Consider the following 19,213-nt stretch of genomic DNA (forward strand, 5'->3'; position numbering starts at 1 on the left):
GGGGTCTAGTTGAGCACTTCCCCTTTTGATTGCATTCGGTTGTTTCTAAAGGGGTCTTTTGCCCCTTTTTGGGGGAAATCATTGTTAATTTCAATGTAAATTCATGTGGTGTTATAATTTGGTTGACACTTGCCGATATATCGGCAGTTTTTTTTGGTCGCCAACTTGGTCATAAATTTGGCGATTTTTTTTTTAAATCTGTTTCAATTTGGCCACTGTTGGTGATATTTAGAGAGTAAACTATTGAATCACATTAAAATTGCCAGTAATGGGGAAATGATATTAAATTGGAGTAAAAGGAAGTCATGTGATGCACACATTAGCTCGTTCTCTACATTTTTTTACATAATGCTCTGAAAGGAAAGCTGTAAGATAACTATGGACCATGAAAGTATATGTGTTTTAATTTGATATGCTGTTGCATAAATTTGGTACGTAATGCACTGATAATAAAGCTGTAATATAACTAGCGTTTTCTTTGAAATATAACTTTTTATTTTACTGAAAATAAGATGATAATTGTAGTTTAACCTTTGCTCTAAATTCTAATTGAATCTGACCACAAAAGGGGAGGTAGTACTGTAAAACTTGATGAACTTGAATTTTTAAGGTTTTCATTTCTTTAGTCTATCTGATGAAGCCTTTAAAAATCAGAATAATTTTATTTCCGTTTACTCACCCTTCCTTTGGCAACAATGAACTTAAAAAAAAAAAAAGATTTTTAGGATTTGCAAGAAAGTAGATGTAATTAAATTTGATATGCTGTAGTACAAGCTTTTGTGTAACATATTATGAGTAGTCATTCTTCATGTTTCAAAATATATGTTTTCTTTCAATTACGGCATCTATTCATCAACTTAAGATTTACAGTGCTGGACAATGCTCACAAATTTTCAAATGCATTATGCAGCAGCAGCATTATTCTATGTTAGAATAACTAATTTGAAGTTAGTATGAAGGTATTTTGATTTTTATTAGTCAAAGTGTGGGAAGATTTCAATTACTGGGAATCTTGGTGATTTTCTCTATTAAGCAGTAAGTTTACCACTCGTAAGCTAAAGTTGAAGCAGAGCTATATGCAATTGTATAGAATTTTTGAAATGAACTGAAGCATGTCTGCAGACTCTCGCTGATAAGCTTAATTTACTTTATCTACCAGTTTGTTTACACTCTCAGCTTCAACAAAATGGTACCTACTTCTAACTTGGTTATTCCCTATCCCAGACTGATGAGTCAATAACAAAGACAAAACTGCAATCTCTGAATGGGATAACCGGGCTGTCAGTACATTGCATGTAGTTTTCTCTATTATTGCCAATTTCTTTTATGCCAAAGGTATGTTATGATGAACTGATATGATGTATTTTGGCCCAGATGATATTGACAGAATAAAGCAATTGTTGTCCAAAATTTGACGATTATGCGTTTTGTCCCAATGATTTACATATCCTTTAAACTGCTTCATTTCAACATTGTGATTCTTTTGTATAATTTTTTCTCATGTTTCATTTGCATGCTATCCTTTCCTTTAGGTATGTGTGTGCTGCTTCACAATAAAATAAATATGTACATTCAAAATGTGCCATTCATTGATAACTCGTCAAATAAACTTATCCCAATATATATTCAAGTATAACCAAATGATGCGTTCAAAAAAAATTATCCCGAGTAATATTAAGGCGTGACATTTTAGAGCACTGGTGGTGTGTCTGAAGTTATTTCAGGCGTGACAGTTAAAAGGTACTCGGGTAAAATCAGAACAAATCCTCTCTTTATCTCTCAACTGGCTCTGGTACTTTTTTGCATTTTCCTCATTTTAAGCTATCCAAGTTAAAATACGTTAATATTTGCTCATTTCGCAGGTAAGTTTTAATGACAATGTTTTAGTTCTGAACGAGTTTTCTCCTGCTTTCTTCCTTACAGACACGGGGAGTTGAACTCGCAAAATTATAAACGTACTTTGAATTGATATATGTATTTTCTTTCGGTAAAACTTTTATTTGCTTTATGAACATAATTTTTTGTATTAATTTCCATTTCTTTATTTTCTTTTCCAGAAAATTGTAAATACCATATTGCAGAAAACTTCAGTCTTGACACCTGATAATGCTGTTTCAATTATCTTTGCTTTTCTTAATCTTGAGGTTCCAGTTGATGGGTATAAAGAAATTCTAAAGAGTGCATTTGATGTTGTATCCAGAAACGTAGACCAGCTCTCCGAAAAGCAGCTTACGTTCCTAATCAGAACCTGTAGAGGTCAAAGCTTCTATCATAGTCCATTTCTATTCGCAGCTACAAAGAGAGTGATTTCTGATAGATTTAGTTTGAGTTCAACTTACGACATTATGTGCAATTTTAATCGACTGAACTTTTGTCCTTCAGATTTTAAGGATTTTTTTTACTGAAATGATTTGTGCGGAGTCTGAACTTTTGAGGAGGGACATTTCATATTCACCTCTGAATTGCACTGAATTCCTCACCGCTTCAGGATACCAACCATCTCGTATTTTAGAGGCTTTTGAAGTATTATGTTTTTGCAGCAGACAACTGACTACCTTTATAGAGAAGTATCCTTACCTGTATATAAAATTTGTGTGTTCTGTTAGTACATTTGGCTACTTCCCCCACGATATGTTGTCTAAAGTTCTTGAAGAAGATTTCTTGTATGAATCTTGGTCTCAAAGCAAAAAACAAGGTAAAATGTTACATTGCATCATATTTCGTTTCACTTTTCCAATAAAATAATTATTTTAAATCTGAATAACTAGTACATATCTGCCAACTCTACTGGTTTTTCCAGTAGTTGCCTGGATTTTGAGCATTTCTTTTGATCTCTCGATTTTATCAAAAATCTGACAATATTGATCTTTAGGAAAATCCCTTTATTTAGTGATTTTTTTTTTTACCTGTAGCATTGTGTTTGTATACTGTAAAAGCACTTATTTTTGCAAAAAAGAAGATGTGATTTTGTGAACTGAAAATCTCAATTGTTTCTAATTTCTCTTGTTCCTTATTTTCATTTCTTGCAGGTCGTGCTGGAGATTTTGAAAAAAGTATTTTTAATTTGCTGTGGAGTTTAGAAATTTACAATCAACTTGACAGATACAAAATTCCCGAGTCACTGGTCAAAAAGTTGACACAAGGTATCAATCAACGTAATTTGAATTTTGAGTGCTCACTTACAAAGTTCCTTGAAGTTGGATTAGGTGGATCTCAATTTGTTTTGAGTGGGAGTTCTTACTCATGATGGACATATCATTGGTAAGAGTTTCATTTTTAATAATAAATACTATTAGCAAAAAGCCTTCTGTATTAAATCCATAGCATTAATTTATTTACTGTTAGATTCACAAAATTAGTTTTGAGTTGCAATGCAATATTTTCTTTCTACCCCCCCCCCCTTAAAAAATATTAGCAAGAATGTGAAATATACTAATAGCCTTCAGAAAGTATGAAACTATGTATTGAAGTTTTAGTTAATTTGCATGATAAAAGGTATAATCCCATTTATATAAAATGGGCCATTTCACAAAAAAATCAACCGCTTGTCCCTCCCATGACTGTTCATATGTTTCATAAAAAATAATAATTTTAAAGGGCAATGACAAGAGTTTTTGCTTAAGATATTACACATAATTGTAATTTGTTAAGCAAAAAAAAATTTTCATTGATATTTTAAAGTATTATTTTGAATGACATATATGAGGCCTCACGTGTGGGACAAAATGACCGTTTTCGGTGGAATGACCCAAAATAGTGCTGTAAATATAGAGAAGTGTCCCTTACTTCTTGTGTGGCCTGTTGCACTACAACCAAAACTTAATGGGAGTTCCTTACTCTTCGTATAAAAATTTCGGTATTCTATTTATCTGAAATTCTTCACGTGCCAAAAAAAACTTGATTATCTGTTACAAAAGGTGTGGTACCTTTTAAGACTTCACATACCTCCATCTCTTTATTTATACAGTTATTAGCTGCATTGCCAGGCTTTGCACGGTCTACCTCAAAAGTAAAAGCTATGTCAAGTGACGCATGTTCAACACGCAGGCTTGAACAAAAAAAAAAACAGTAACATTTTTGCGTCAGATTGCGGAAAAATAACGAAAAAGTAAACATTTTACCCCCCCCCCCCCCCCCAATTGCCGGAAAAGCCTCAAAACAAAAGCCGGAATTTTATTTCTTCATATTCGAGAAAAAAAATGGCAATGCATCTTTCTTCTCAATGATTTTCTTCAGGTAAAGCAGGTAAAGTATTGTTGTGGAAAGTAGAGATCAAGCACTGAATAATAATTTGAATGGAGGAAAGTCTTCAAAAATAGGGATTTTATGTCAAAGTCTAAGTGTCAAATTAATAGTTTTTAATTGGTGTCTCCACTAGTTATTATCAGAGTATTATGTTAAATAGCCAAACATAAAGATAAAAAGATTACGAATCCATAAATACCTGGTTCAATGGTCAGTTTACTGTCAGACACAACTCGGACATAGATGACTACATAGATACATATGCTCAGTTTTTTAATTATTCAAGGTGTTCAAAGTTTGAAATTGTTTCAACGTATTTTACCCAGAATCATTAATTTATTTTTCTTCGTAATAACTTTTTTAAAACTTAATTTTAAGATTTATAAAGTACCAAGTTTACCTTTGTGTTGGAATAATAAGGGGGGGGAAATGCTTTTTTTTTTTTGCTCATCTGGCATAGAATTAATGTTGTATTTTTCTCTCCATGATTTTAGTTTTTATTAAAAAAAATAAGTTTATTTTGGGGAAATGTTCCGTTTTAGAATAATACACACTTAATCAAATTAATTAATATTTTATTTGTGCAGTTTCAAAACTAAGTTTTTTATGAAAAGTCAAAAGGTTTTCCTTCTGTTAAATTTATTTCTATCTCCACTATTCTGTCATTCTTAATGTATTACTTAAATAATAAAGCATTTCATTTATATGTATTTTGATAACTTTTGAAAAAGACTCAGATTAATTTTTCCTGTCTGATGTAAATGCAGTAATTTCGAAAATTGCTGTTTACTGAAAGAGTTTTGTTAGATTTAAAAAATTTTTACTTAAAATCTTATATACTCTCCTTTTCTTTTTCTTCCAATTTTGGGTTTTCAATGACGTGAGTTTTCACATGACGAGACATTTTTATTTATTTCTTCCTTTATCAATTTTCTTCTAACATGCATTCAAATATTTTAAACATCATTTAAAGATAACGAATAAATACCTTTGTGCTGAAGATTCAAAAAATCAGTAATCCAACGTCATTAAGCACAAAAATTGCAAAAAAAATTGCAGACACGTCTTTTCTCGGATGACTTTTCATCCAGAAGCTCACACTTCTTTGCATTGAAAAAGGTGTTCCTTGTAACACCGAAACACGTGTCTGCAATTTTTTTTGCAATTTTTGTGCTTAATGACGTTGGATTACTGATTTTTTGAATCATTCAATAGAGTCTAGTTTTAGAATGTACATCTGTAACACTGTTATTTAGGGGGTATTCTAGTCTAGAGGTTTGATTTTAAGGTGATTGTACAGGCGCAATAGAAAAAAAAACAGTAGCTATTTTCACTATCCATTTTTATTAGTTTTTTATTGATACTTAAAAAGTATAAAAATGCATAATAGTTTTAAAAAATTCAAAATTGTAGTTGGTGGAGGCTAGCATAGTGGGGACTCTAAAAAAGGGGAGGGGGTCTCCTGGTTGACAGGATTCCAATCCTTTTAGGTGATCTGAAACATTAAGTTAAAGTTAATCCTTATTAAACAAAAATGTAAAATTGTCTGGAAGTAGCCGATTTGAAAATAATTTTTTTTTTCACAAAATGGCACTTTTTTGAAAAAAAAGTTCATTTTTGGCTCTTTTTTTAAATTTTGGTATTTTTTTTTAAATAATAAAAATTAAAAATTACAAAAACCCCTACGTGAAGACAATTTTGATAGTACTAAGAATGTCTGTACCAAATTTCAAGTAAATCGGTACATAAGAATATTTTGCCAAGTTTGTCGAAGAAACTAGTTTCGAGAAAATGCGTTTCAAGTTTGCAGTCTCATTTCAGCAAAAGGGTTTATTTTAACAAATTAACTGTAACTCTAAAAATAATTTGAATTTCCATAAATCCTCTTAGAAACTTATTCTTGAAGGTCTAAGCTTTAAAAATATTAAAGGGGAAAAATCTTTTTTTTTTTTTTTTTTTTTGAATTTTTAGACTAAAATAACCCTTTAAATGGATTTTGTTAAGAAAGTTAATTTGCTATTGTGCATGCATTCAACATTTTACAACATACTGTGAGTTAATTTTAAAAAGTATATTTCTATTGAAACAAAATGTATGAAGTTTTTAATAGTGGTTTCTGGCATAGTATTGTATATACTGTTGGGACCTAAAAAAATATCTTAATAGACAGGTTATCGATATAGACAGTATCATTATACATAGGTTTCACTGTATTGACATTAACCATTGATTAAACAACGAATCTCCAAGCTTTATAAGTACAACATGCAGATGTAAATGAAATAAATGCAATATTCATTCAATGTGCTTATATCTTAGGTGTGTTGGTTTTACCTCAGAACGACCCATGAAAATGATGTTGTGTCCTATATTTTGTTAGGTTTCCCGAAAAAGTCAAACTCCAGTTTTGAGAATTTTCAATTTATTCTGATTCCCTATGAAAAATAGCAAAAATTTTACTGACCCCTAAGTTTAGCAGGGAGTTTATTCAAGTAACTTGTATGTTGTATTATTGGTTTACGTCTTGAAATAACTAATTGTTAAGCCTAATTTGTTTCAGTGATTAATCTTTCTTTTCTTTTCTTTTTTTTTTTTTTTGTAGACTTAAAAGGAGAGTCGGTACCTCCTATACCGTCACTTAATTTGCACAGGTTGATGTATCTTTTTCCGAAAATCTATTGAAGATACAATTATAAAAAAATTTCTGTACCTTAAGCAGACTCTTTTCTCTGTACTAAAGTAAAATTTTACAGAAAGAAAGCTTAGTTTTTTAAAAAAAATTCTGTTGTATAAGTCACTGTATTTTTTTCAAAAAATGCAATTCTGCAACACGAAATCAGCTCTATAAAAAAATATTTTTGGAATATGAGAAAAATTTTACTTCAGTATATGCAATTACATGTATGGGATTGGTGGTAAAAATTTAGTTTCTGAGAAATAGGAACATTTAGTTTCAAAAATAAAATTTTGAGATATTGCAATTTAAAAGGAAAAATCATACCTCATCAAAATATGTTCACATTTTTTAAAGCTTTTTTTTAACTTACTTCTAATATGAGCACGATCAAGAAGTTTGTATCATTCAAAAGGTCTTGAAATGGAATTTCAAAATGTATCAAAGTCAAAAAATCGAATTTTTGATAGTATTTAGGGTACTGACTCCCCTTAATGATTTTTGCCAAAACGCCCGTGATTTGTTCTATATTATTATAAAAAATCTTACATTTTGTCATAATGAATACTGAATACTTATTAAGTCCTGAATTTATTTTTAAAAATAGATCCAGCTTTTCATCCCTCTTTCTTAAATCTGGTGCCCCTGTTGAGCCCTGGTTTTGTTGTTTGAATCTGTTGATACTTGCATAAAATTTCTTTAGTCATTTAGTTTTATTCATGTTCTTTTTTTTTTTTTTTGAGCAATCACGATTGCTTATTGCTTTTATTTGACCTTCCTTGATGTCCGGTTCCTTCTTCAGAATGGACCAGGGGCCTCTGCAGCACCGCCCTCCAACCGGAGGACGGAGCTGCTCCTCTGGTCCTAGCCTCCACTAGCAGCACTGTCCACCGGAATCCCCCCCTCCTTGGCAGTGGCGTCCATGTCCTGCATACGCACATGTCTACACACAAACATGTTCTTACACACATACACTCACGTAACCACCCAGGAGAAAGGATAGGCTTGTGGGGACATGAGCCGTTTCTAAAAACAACAGCCTCCGATGAGCAGGGTCCTGTCGCAATTCGTGATTCTCGAGAACCGCTGTGAATCGAGAGTCGAGCGAGATACCGATCAATTCGAAATTCTCCAAAGAAAACAATCGGACCATACTCGTAATTGTATGACTTTAATTAGCGGAGATATTAATTAAAACGTTAATTAACATAACCTTATTCAGGAATTCTTATTTCTTTCCTGTTGCCATTTTGCATATGGGTGAGCAAATAAAATTCTAAAAATTGTTTTGAAAGAGATTTTTTTGGCTGCTGTCCAAATCTTAAAACAACGTTTCCATCTAGAATTTCATTTTAAATTTGTTTAAAATTGGTTGCCCTATTCGGGCATAGCCTTTATTTTATCGTCTGTCCTTTTTTGTATTTCTTACATTCAACGTTCTTAACTCTTTTTAGCATATGAAAATTGTTTCTTTAGCTATGTTTATTGATTGTAGTGTAAGTTTATCATTCACCGGCCTCATATTTTGGTACACTTAGGATGTGCGACTAATTATGTTTATTTTGTTGGACTTTTTCCCGTCACATGGGTGAGTTTTCGAATTGTAATAACTCTCTTTTTCCTTCCTGTTTTTTTTTTTTTTTAATGCAGTTTGTATCGTGAAAATAATATGTTAAATTAAGATTGTTTGGATTTCTTTGTGAAACTGAGTTGAACAAAAAAGATTGTTTTTAAGGATTTTAACTAAGGCTAAATTGTAAGGTAATTATTTAGCCTTGGTGCTTTAGTTTCACGTAATCAACCAAAAAGTATGTGTCATTCTATGTAAAAAGCTGATTGTAATTGTACATAAATAGTTCAGATATAGTCTATCAGATGAAATTCATTTCAACGTGAGCACAAATTATAGTTGAGAATGCATATATTTTCATCTTTTGTGCTAATTGAAAATACTCATAACTTGTATTATTGATAACTATGATTATCATTAAAGAGATTTTTGACAAAAATATGCTCTACTGGTTTTTTTCAAACCTTGCATTACGCGTATTTATTTACTCCTTAGCGCTTTAGAAACTGATGTCAGAGTAATACAAAAACATCAATTGGACATCTCTTTCATTTTTTAAGTAGCCCGTGCAACGCCGGGCATGCAGCTAGTGTATACTATATATATTAATATATCTTTTTTTCTTTTTTTCAAACTTTAGATCACATACTTGCAATGAGAAGTGGAAATTATCCTGTGGCTCTTCCAACATCTAATTTCAACAGGGCAAATGATAAACCAACTAAGCAACTGACACCATTGGAAAATATCGCACTTGCTGATGATGCCAAAATGTAATTTTTAGTAAATGTCTTTTATAGTTATTGAGGTGAACTTACTTAATGTGGAATGAGTATTTTAATCTTTCTTAATTATTTAGTTTTATTTATTTATTCTTATTTTTTCTGAGACAATTTGAAATTAAATTTCTGTAATAAAGTTTACTACTTTACAATATTTCACTTAATCATTAACTAAATATTGCTCTGTTTACTAATTTTTGATAAGCGTTTTCTGAGCTTTTAAATTAAAAAATAATTGTATGTAATGCTCTTTTTCACTAAGCATCGTAATTGCAAAACACTGAAAGTTTTTCCACATTAATTTTGATTATTACATTCTACTTACAAGGAGCTCTTTTGAAATTATATTTAGAAATTTCATTTTCCATTGATTTTTATTATTCAGGTGCATAATATCAACTATTGTACAATGCTATCTAGCTCAAAATATAACACAGCAGCTATGAGTTTGTAAACTCAAAAATCAGCGGAATCAGTCATTTACTATCAACCAAAGAATGAAAGTAGAATCAAAGGTGCGTAAAATTGTTAAAATAATGTCTTCATCAGAATCGATCTAGTGTCTAGCTTTCGAATCAAATTCTTCCAATTCTCCTTAACATTATCATAATAATCATAATTTTAATCCATTAGGATATCAAGCTGTACTTCATATTGTAGGTTTTTCTCTCTTCTGTTCTCCAAAAGTATTTTCAAAATTTCTCTTTCGTGCACTCACCACAATTATCCTCAAAATAACTGTTTTATTTTAAATTACTTTGCCAAAGTATATAACAAAACCTTTTCCCATGCCAACATGTTCTTCTGCTGATTGTTGACAATACATCTCCAAAAAAGGTGTTTTATATATATTTTTTTTTTTAATTTCATTTTTTTCTAATAATATCTCATTTTGCTCAAGAGAGGACATTGCAAAAATTAAGCAGCTTTCCTATACTTTTGATGCATTTGATAAAAAGTATGTTCCTAATATTTTCAGTCTCAGCTCCCATGCTTTTGATAATTTTATCCCTCAATGTTGAGCGACCTCGATTTTCGCCGTTAGATGTATTTTTCGGAAACATGCCAACATCAAACTCATGCTTCGCCAAAAATTGTGTGAAAATCGCAATCCTTCTGCATCTTGCAAATGCTTCATTTATTTTTTAAAGTTGAAAGGTATTTAACATATACTACTCAAATCAACTTATTTTATTCTTTATTTTAACATTTTTTTATATCTTAACTTGATTTTAGTTGTATCAAATCAACCAAAAAAATTATTTGACACCCAAAGTCCCTTATCTTGATAAAATTCAGCACCTTTGTTCCTGTTATTTATTTAAGAAAGCCTGCAAAACATTTTTGATGTATCTAAAACAGCTAAGGTTTTACAGTCTGTTGAAGTTTTTCATGTTAAAATTGGTTTTCTTTTCCATGCTTATCAAACTGCACTTCACAAACAAAAACAGTTTGAAAAGATAAGGTTTTCATCATCAACATCTAATGCAACATTCAAACAGCGTCCGCACATCACGTTCGCCAGGTCAAGCGGACACACTCATGTTTTCCGAACAGGGGGAAGAATTCATACATTCGAACGCGTGTAAAGCACATGTCAATACTCTCACCCAATAGCGAGAAAGCGCTCATCTCGTGGAGACCAATGAAATGCGACTCCCAACTCTACGGACGTCAGAGCCGTCAGATATCTGGCTTCTAGGCAAGTCGACGGCTCCCACACAATACGGCTTGCTGTCATGGCAATGCCGGCTGAAAACTGGTTTTAGGGAGAAAAGTATACATCGGTGACGGATGTGCGGATGCAGTGTGAATGTTGCATAAAAATTAAAATCACCTTAAATGAAAATACAGATATGTATTAAGCTTTTAAAACCATGAAAAATGGGCATAATTAAAAACCGTCAAAGTTACACACTGGCCTAATATATGCTTTCTTATTAAAAGCCAAGTCTTCCTTTAAAGATCCATTGAAAAATCAACCTATCATTATTGTGTTCTCAGTTATACTGACTATTTTTTTTCATTCAATTCCTAAAAGTAATGTTGTATAGTTTTTAGTACCTTGACTTAAGTTTTAATGTTTATCAGATATGTTGCTGTAAGTTTTTCTCATTATTATGTCACTTAGGTGTTGAATATATATCAAAATGAGCTCTTGCTTTTTTTTAGGAGGGGGGAGTTAGCATGTATGTTTTTCAGTGACCTTTGAGCAAAAATGGTTGGAGACCCCTGATCTATATACACTATTGATAGTTTGTTTTTGATGTTGCACTTCTAGTGTGTGCCAGAGTTAACCAATTGTAGCTGACAATCATGAAACTTCTTAAGATCTCAACTTTTTTTTTATCATAATTTTACTTTTGTGAACTTGAACTTTAAAAACTAAATGTGTGGCAGTGTTTTAATTTTTACTTATAGCTTCTGGCTTGCATTAATGTTTTTTTTTTTTTTTTTAAAGAGAACCAAATTTTAAAATTGTATAGCATTTTTCTGTTTAAACAAGTAAAAACATGCAAAAGTTTTTTTTTTTTTTTTGAAGTTGTCACACTTGCATAAAATTTGATAACAAAATCTTAATCATGATAATTCTTTTAGTGTTCTTACCAGACTACATTTTTCACATTTAAAGTAACAAAACTTGCATTTATTACACTAGTGTTGCTGTCATTGTTGGCAATGAAACTGCATATTGCAAAGACCCAGAAGTTTTAAATGGTTGGATGGATTTGAAAGTTAGAAATCTAGCCTTTAAGAAGTATAATCCTGTTGTTGTAAGTGTATTGATTTCTTTATTCATTGTGTACAATTGTATTCCTTTCTTAATTTTTAATTCAAATCTTTGTCAACTAACATACTTTAGCAAGTACATAAAAATTGACATACAGTCAACTCTCGATAACTCAAATATTTCTCTTATCTCAATCTTTTCATTGGGTTCCAAACTCTTGAGAGGGTTTCTGACCCATACTTCCCATAACTCAACAACCAAAAACTCGAGAAAGTTTTAGTGGGTGCATTGGTACTTTGAGTTATTGAGAGTTGACTGCATATGCAGTAGACTCCCGATTATTCGGCTTGCGACTATCCGGACTCCGTACTATCCGGCTTAGTAAAGACTGTTTGAAATCGTTCATTTGTAAAACTAGTCATGAAAGTGCTCGGGAGAAATAAAGAATACTAAAATGTTTTTCATGTTCTACCCCCTGCACAAGGGGTGCCCAAAGGGGGGGGGATTATGGCGCAAGTTGTGCCATCAAAATTTTTGGGGGGATTTAAAAAATTTATAAATTTAATTTAAATTTATTTATTGATTTATTTTTAAGTCAAATTATTTTTTATTTTATTTTATTCTGTTTATATTTTATTTCAATTATTTATTTAGTTGGCTTGTGTGTTATTGGTGTAGCACAGAACTTTTCTAATAAAATATTAATAATAATTAAAAATAAATAAATAAATAAATATTTTTAAAAAATAAATTAATTAAAAAATATTTTTAAAAAATAAATTAAAAAAACTTATTTTTTTTAAATAAATTATAAAAAATATTTTTAAAAATAAATGAAATAAAAAAGGGAGCTAAAAGTAAAAAATAAAGAAGGAAGAAGAGGATTGAGAAAGAGGATTGAGAAAAAATTTGGGGGGGGGGGAGATGTGCACCATTGAACTTGGGAGTAATGGGCACCCCTGCCCTGCCCGCAACCTCCGTGCATTCTGATCCCCCGTTGCACATTAGTTAGAAGCTATCTCGTAGTCACTTTTACACACGACACTTATCTATTAAATAAATAGTAAGTACTACTTCTGCTTTTGTTTTTTATCTAAAATAAGTAATTATAACAGGGTCCGAAAATTATATTGCCCAACATGCCCAGGGCATGTAAAAATTCCGATCGGGCATGAATCTTTTACCCTTACATGCCCAGCTGGGCATGTAAATATTACAATTTTTAAATTAAGTATTTTTAATTTTAATGACTTATTATGCACTATTTATTTAAACTTTTTTTATGTTGCATATTGAAATAAATCTTGATTCAGATATAAAGCTGTGAAATTAATTTTTTATGCGATTAATGCTAGACAACAAACTCAAATATTTTTATTATTATACAATTAAAAAAAACCTAGGCATATAAAAGTTTATTCGGGCATGTACCTTTCAGACAACATGCCCGGTAGGACATGTAAAGTTTTTAAGATTTTTCTAGTTCTGAATTACATGTGTTTTGAATTATGTAGGAAATGGAGTTAGAAGATGGAACTCCATCCTATCCAGATTTTTTGTTATCCGGACTTCCAATCCGCCATGTTAGTCTGGATTAATCGGGAGTCTACTGTATATATACCCTCATGAGTTCATATTCAGTAAAGCCCATGATGTAAAATCAAGTGCTTTTGCAATATAATTCATCTATCTAAAGACAACTTTAAATGGTCCCGAATGCTCCACTGTAGTTTTAGAAGCATTCTATTTAAGGACGCATGCTATTTAAGAACAATTATTTGTGGTCCCTTAAAAGTCATTAAATAGAGAATCAACTGCATGGATATTGATGTACTGCACAACATCAATTAAAAGCAATTCAAAACTAGAAAAAATGGCTATTCCTTGTTTTGCAACATCTTATAATTTGTATTTAAAACTTCCTGAAGCGATAGCTCTTGAAAAAAATTATGTTAAATAAAAAATTCTGCATTTGTTTGGGTAAATAACAAATATTCAGCACCAAGAAACATTTTTTATCATATTTCTCTATCAAAATGAAACACTGTGGGCAGGGCCGTATGCAAGGGGGTGGTTCATAGGGTCCAAGCCCCCTCCAAAATTTTTCATCCAAAGAAATGCTTTCCATCATTTATTTTATTTTCAGTAAGCTCCCGATTATCTACGGAATAGAGTGGCACGGTTACCGCGGATAAGTTGAAACCGCGGATAATCCGAATACTAGGTAAGAAAAAATACTACTCGATAAAAAATATGAATAACACTCACAAATTATAGCTAAAAACATTACTATATCTCATCTACTAGCATTGAATGTAAAAAATATACATATGTAAAAGCTAAAAATGAACAATAACACAATCATAAGTTTAAAAAAAACAATTAGTAACAGTTGAAAAAAATAGTGAAAAGACCCGCACATAAACCTACAGCCGATAATCGGGAATTTACTGTATTTATATTTTGGTGACAAAAATAACATTATTGTTATTATTATTATTTCAATTTTATTTGTGAAATGAAATTAGTATGACTGAAAAATTGTACGAGCTCATTGTGAGCATATGGTAGTTATTGAGAAATTCATTTATTATGTAACAATGTGGTATTTTGTAAGAACATCCCCTCTCTCCTTTTAGATAATCTATTGTAGCAAAAACCAACAGAATACACATGAAACCAAATTTGATAGACCATATAAGTGTTTCAAAAAATGTGTTTGGTAAAACACCCTTTGAAACAAAAGTCTGGTTATGACCCTGAATAAGGGGATAAAATGCAGAGTACTGTGGCACATTCATTGCAGTGGAATTAAAGCATTGGCATAAAAAAGTTTTCTAAAAAATCCATTTTTAATTTGCAGAAAATTTTAATTTCCAACAAAAAAAACAGCTAAAATTTTTTGTTTAGTACAGTACCCGCCAATAATAAAATCACTGGATATTAAAATCAGCCGCTTTATAAAAACAAATCTGGAAGAGCAGAATCATTGCAACATCAAACCATTCTTTAATAAAATCAGTATTGCTGTTTTATAAAATAAAACTTTTGGATGTAAAACATAAAAAATTGATAAAGCACCAAGAAGTGAAGGAATCGGTTTAAGAAGATGAGGAAATCTTGAGGGCAAGTTTGCTTTTTTCAAAAGATGGCAGAAAAGTGCTTGATGTTAGGCGATTCACTTCAGAGCAAAGAGGAAAATATAATGTTGAAACTTACAAAACATTTTGAAAACTTTCAAACAATATTGTTCTTTACTCTCAAATTCTGTTAAACTATTGGTAAACTGAGAGTTGATTAAAATCCTTGTGCAAATTTTGAAAAATGTAATTCATGCTGAAAATGTCAAATGTATTTTGAAACACTTGAAACAAAAATAAATGAAATAATTCATTTTGTAGTTAGAGTATTTGAACTTCAAGGCTTTTTTGAGTGTTGGTATGTCGTTTTATAAATCAGCTGCTTTATAAAATCAAATGTCTTCAGAACTAATGTGATTTTAAAAAGTGGCGGGCATTGTATTTCCTTATTGAGAGTCCACTCTTACTTTGAATTTTACAACATTGTTCTTAATAAGAAAACTATTTCTGTATGTTCTTGAAAATTCTTGAACAGTGAACAAATTGCAAAGTACAGTGAAACATGTGTAAGTTGACCACTTGCTGTGCACTACTTTATTGGTCAACTTAAGTGGGTGGTCAACTTACAGAGGTTGATTTATACGATAAAGAATAATTCCGTGCCTGAAAAAGGTAATCAACTTACAAGGGTGGTCAACTTTACAGGTTTTACTGTACATGCATCAAGTAGTAATCTAGAGGAATCCGCTTAAGAGGGTTGAAATTAGGTACAGGAAATTATAAAAACAATTTACATCACAAAATATTTCTGATGTGTTGCAAAGATTGTTAATTAGTTTGATGCTTGAAAGAGTATCAAAATTATCATATAGATAAAGTAATAGTAAATAATAATGTTCGACAATGTATAATACCAATGATAAGTAAATGGAGTTGTTTAAAATATTGAAATTTAAACGGGGAAAAAAGGACTTGATCGACCAACAAACATCATCTGCCAGCATCATATTTCTACTGTTTATTCATCTCAAATACTGTTTATTAATCTCAAATACATCACATGAAATCTGGATGAAAGCGCTGAAGCCTTGAACTGCTTTTAACTCATTTGAATATTGACAAACCCTCTGTACATATATCAGGGATGAATATTTTTTCCTCACAAGAGAGGATATTAATGCAGGGGTCTGGCCAGAGGATATTTGGATCCGTTAACGGATCCTTCACAAAAATCCGATCAACCAAAACGGACCTTTCACAAAATCCCGATCAAACAAAACGGACCTTTCACAAAATCCCGATCAAACAAAACGGACTTTTCACAAAATCCCAATCAAACAAATCGGACCCTTCACAAAATTCTGATAAACAAGATCGGATCTTTCACAAATTGTTTATTGAAAGAACAAATCTGAAAGCAAAATAACGCATATTTCTGTATATAAACCGCATATTTCTGTGTATAAACCGATGTTTTTTGGATTTTTTTAAAAGTCAAATTAGAGGGATCAGCTTATACAAAATCGGCTGATTTTGAAAAAGAAAAGAAAATCGGCACTCTTGCGATGTTCCTGCAAGCAATAATTGCTACTGCCAAATAAATATAATGGTTGTTTGTTTTATCACACCTAATTAGCAGCGGTGTTGCTGTAAACTTTTCTGAAAAGGCATTGGTAAGCACTTTTCTCGGCTCATGATTTAATAAACAATAATAATATACTATATCTGCGAAATGAACTTAAAACTGCAAAGTGATAGTAAGGGTGGGGGAGAAATATGATCGCTTCAGATAGGGTTACCAACTTTAAAATTATCACCACTTAGCATCTGACATTGAACCTTTATAATGACTTAATTAGAAAATATTCTCATCATTTTACCAGATGGTCAATATTTGCGTTTTTACGGTGCGGTGTGGTGCGATGTTTAACTGTTATTTTGGGAGAAAATTATATGGGTTTTGATTTTTCGATACTAACAAGGATGATTAAACTCTTTTAATTACCGTTTTTTTTCTTTAGATGTCTACATTTTGAAAAATGCAATCTTTTAACATCCGATATGAGAATCATATTTTGTTCTTTTTTCAAGCTAATTTCGCTTTATTAGGATGCAAATAAATGAAAAGTCTCTTAATTACTGTTAGAACTCTCATTTCAAGTTTTTTAAACCAAAATTCCATTTTCTGTTATGAGTAAAAATTAAAATGCTGAATAGATGGGTTTATTTTATTTATTTATTTTTTTGCGTCAACTGTGTCCACAGATATTAATGAAATGTTTATCATAGGACTCTAAAATGCAATTTTAAAATAATTTTATCAAAAATATTTCTTTTACGAGCCGTTTTTATACTTTTGATGCCTTCACTTTGAGAATTGCGATCTCGTTGCATCCGCTATGGGAATCCGATTTTTCGAATTTTTGATGATATTTACGCTTTGTTAAGAGGTAAACAATTAAAACATCTTTTTATTTTTGTTAAAATCACGGAATTTATAAATTTTAAACGAAATTCTGTGCTTTTTAAGAGTGTCTTGTGTCAAAAAGTTAAATGCTGAACCCCCTATTCTGAATTTTATATCTTTTTTTTTTTTTTTTGTAACAATTATTTTAAATACTGTACAGAAATATTAAGTTTAATTGATGCAGCTTGTGCCATCTCTAAATTCCAAAATTTCGTTTTAACAAAAAAATTTTTTTTTTTTTTTTTTGCGAAATTTTTTGATTTTTCACAAAATTAATTCATTTTTCACAAAATTATTTGATTTTTCACAAAAAACGGACCCTGTGAAAAATCCTGGACAGACCCCTGTAATGGAAAAGCAACCAGAAATGCGGACTAGATAAATATTTGATTCTAAAGTTCATTTCAACTAGTACATTTTGACCATGTGAAATGTTCTCAAGTTTTAGAATTTTCAATGTCATTGTTTTGGAACATTTTGTATGAATTCAAAAAAATAATTTGTCTTTTTTGATTCTGTATCAGAAATACATTGGTTCAAGACAGTTGAAGGGGAACATTGTACAAGCTACATAACTTCCATAATGCATAACCCCAATGCTCAAAAATTTATAATCCTGCCCTGTCCTTATTTATATGCCTGAAATTTAAATAGATTGATTTTAATTGATAAATTACTGACCAGTTAATCTTCAAAGAAAATATTCAGGATTAATTCTTGTATGTAAAAACAATTTAAAAAATTTTGTAATTCTTGCTGAAAAGGAAAACCAAGTATTATTAATTCCTAATGTTGCTTTAAAAGATAAATTATTAAGTAAAAACTTGAATGAGATGCAGTTCTCATCCTACCTACAATATGTATCTATAGGAGTTGAAGGGGGATGAGTGTATGTAAAGCAAGCAGCATATTTTTCCATGAAATGCAGTTTGTTTCGAAAATTATAATTTTAAGTTTTGCAAAACTCACGTTTTGTTCTACTCAAATGAATATCGGTATCTGTGTGCAATGCTATTTCTTTTTAAATGATTTTTTTCCCTTTAGATTAATTATGCATTGTGGAGGAATCTGCCTGATCGAGAAAAAATTCCTTATTTGATGCGTGAGATCAAAGAAGCTGTTAGTGAAGATGCAGAAGTTAGATCCAATTTAACGAGATGAGATGTTACCTTAGCACAGAAAATAAAACATATTTAAGTTTTTCTTTGGCTCTTCTATTGTCTGTAATTTTCGCGAAAGTGAAAGAATTGGTGATTTCGTGGGCTGATAACTTCGAGAATATTATATGAATTGAACCAAAAGTTGATTATATCAATAAAAGTGAAATATTTCGTGAAGCTTAAATTTTCAACATTATGAGGGGCTTGCAAAAATTAAAGCTTTTCAAAAATAAATGCTTTTGGAGCATTAGGGAATACAGAGCTGCCAACTTGCACAATTTTCGATAACGAATTTTGATTCGATTGTACGAAGATCATTCATTTTCTACAGATTTCGAATAGTTTGTTTATTTCCTCATAAAAGTTAGTCAAATGTATAAAACTATAATTTTGCTGTTTTAAATTTTTTAAAGTTATAATAACGTAAATGAAACTGCACTTCTTACCAGGGTTGTTCTATTTTTCCCAACCCAGAAAAAAGCGGCGGACCTGGTCAAAACGGCC

The 19,213-nt window shown here is 30.9% G+C and overlaps 1 protein-coding gene across 1 annotated transcript in view; it reads left to right on the forward strand.

The window, feature by feature from the left end:
- Nucleotides 1-18,730, forward strand: part of LOC129222588 (uncharacterized) — a 30,190-nt gene extending 11,460 nt beyond the window's left edge. The window contains 7 exon segments of the mRNA XM_054857101.1: nucleotides 2,058-2,393; nucleotides 2,395-2,695; nucleotides 3,030-3,229; nucleotides 3,231-3,261; nucleotides 9,130-9,262; nucleotides 11,931-12,045; nucleotides 18,594-18,730. Of these exon segments, the coding sequence (XP_054713076.1) occupies nucleotides 2,058-2,393; nucleotides 2,395-2,695; nucleotides 3,030-3,229; nucleotides 3,231-3,261; nucleotides 9,130-9,262; nucleotides 11,931-12,045; nucleotides 18,594-18,710 (1,233 nt within the window). The 3' untranslated portion in view covers nucleotides 18,711-18,730.
- Nucleotides 18,731-19,213: the final 483 nt, after the last annotated feature.

Source organism: Uloborus diversus, chromosome 5 (assembly GCF_026930045.1).
Source record: "Uloborus diversus isolate 005 chromosome 5, Udiv.v.3.1, whole genome shotgun sequence".
NCBI lineage: Eukaryota > Metazoa > Arthropoda > Arachnida > Araneae > Uloboridae > Uloborus > Uloborus diversus.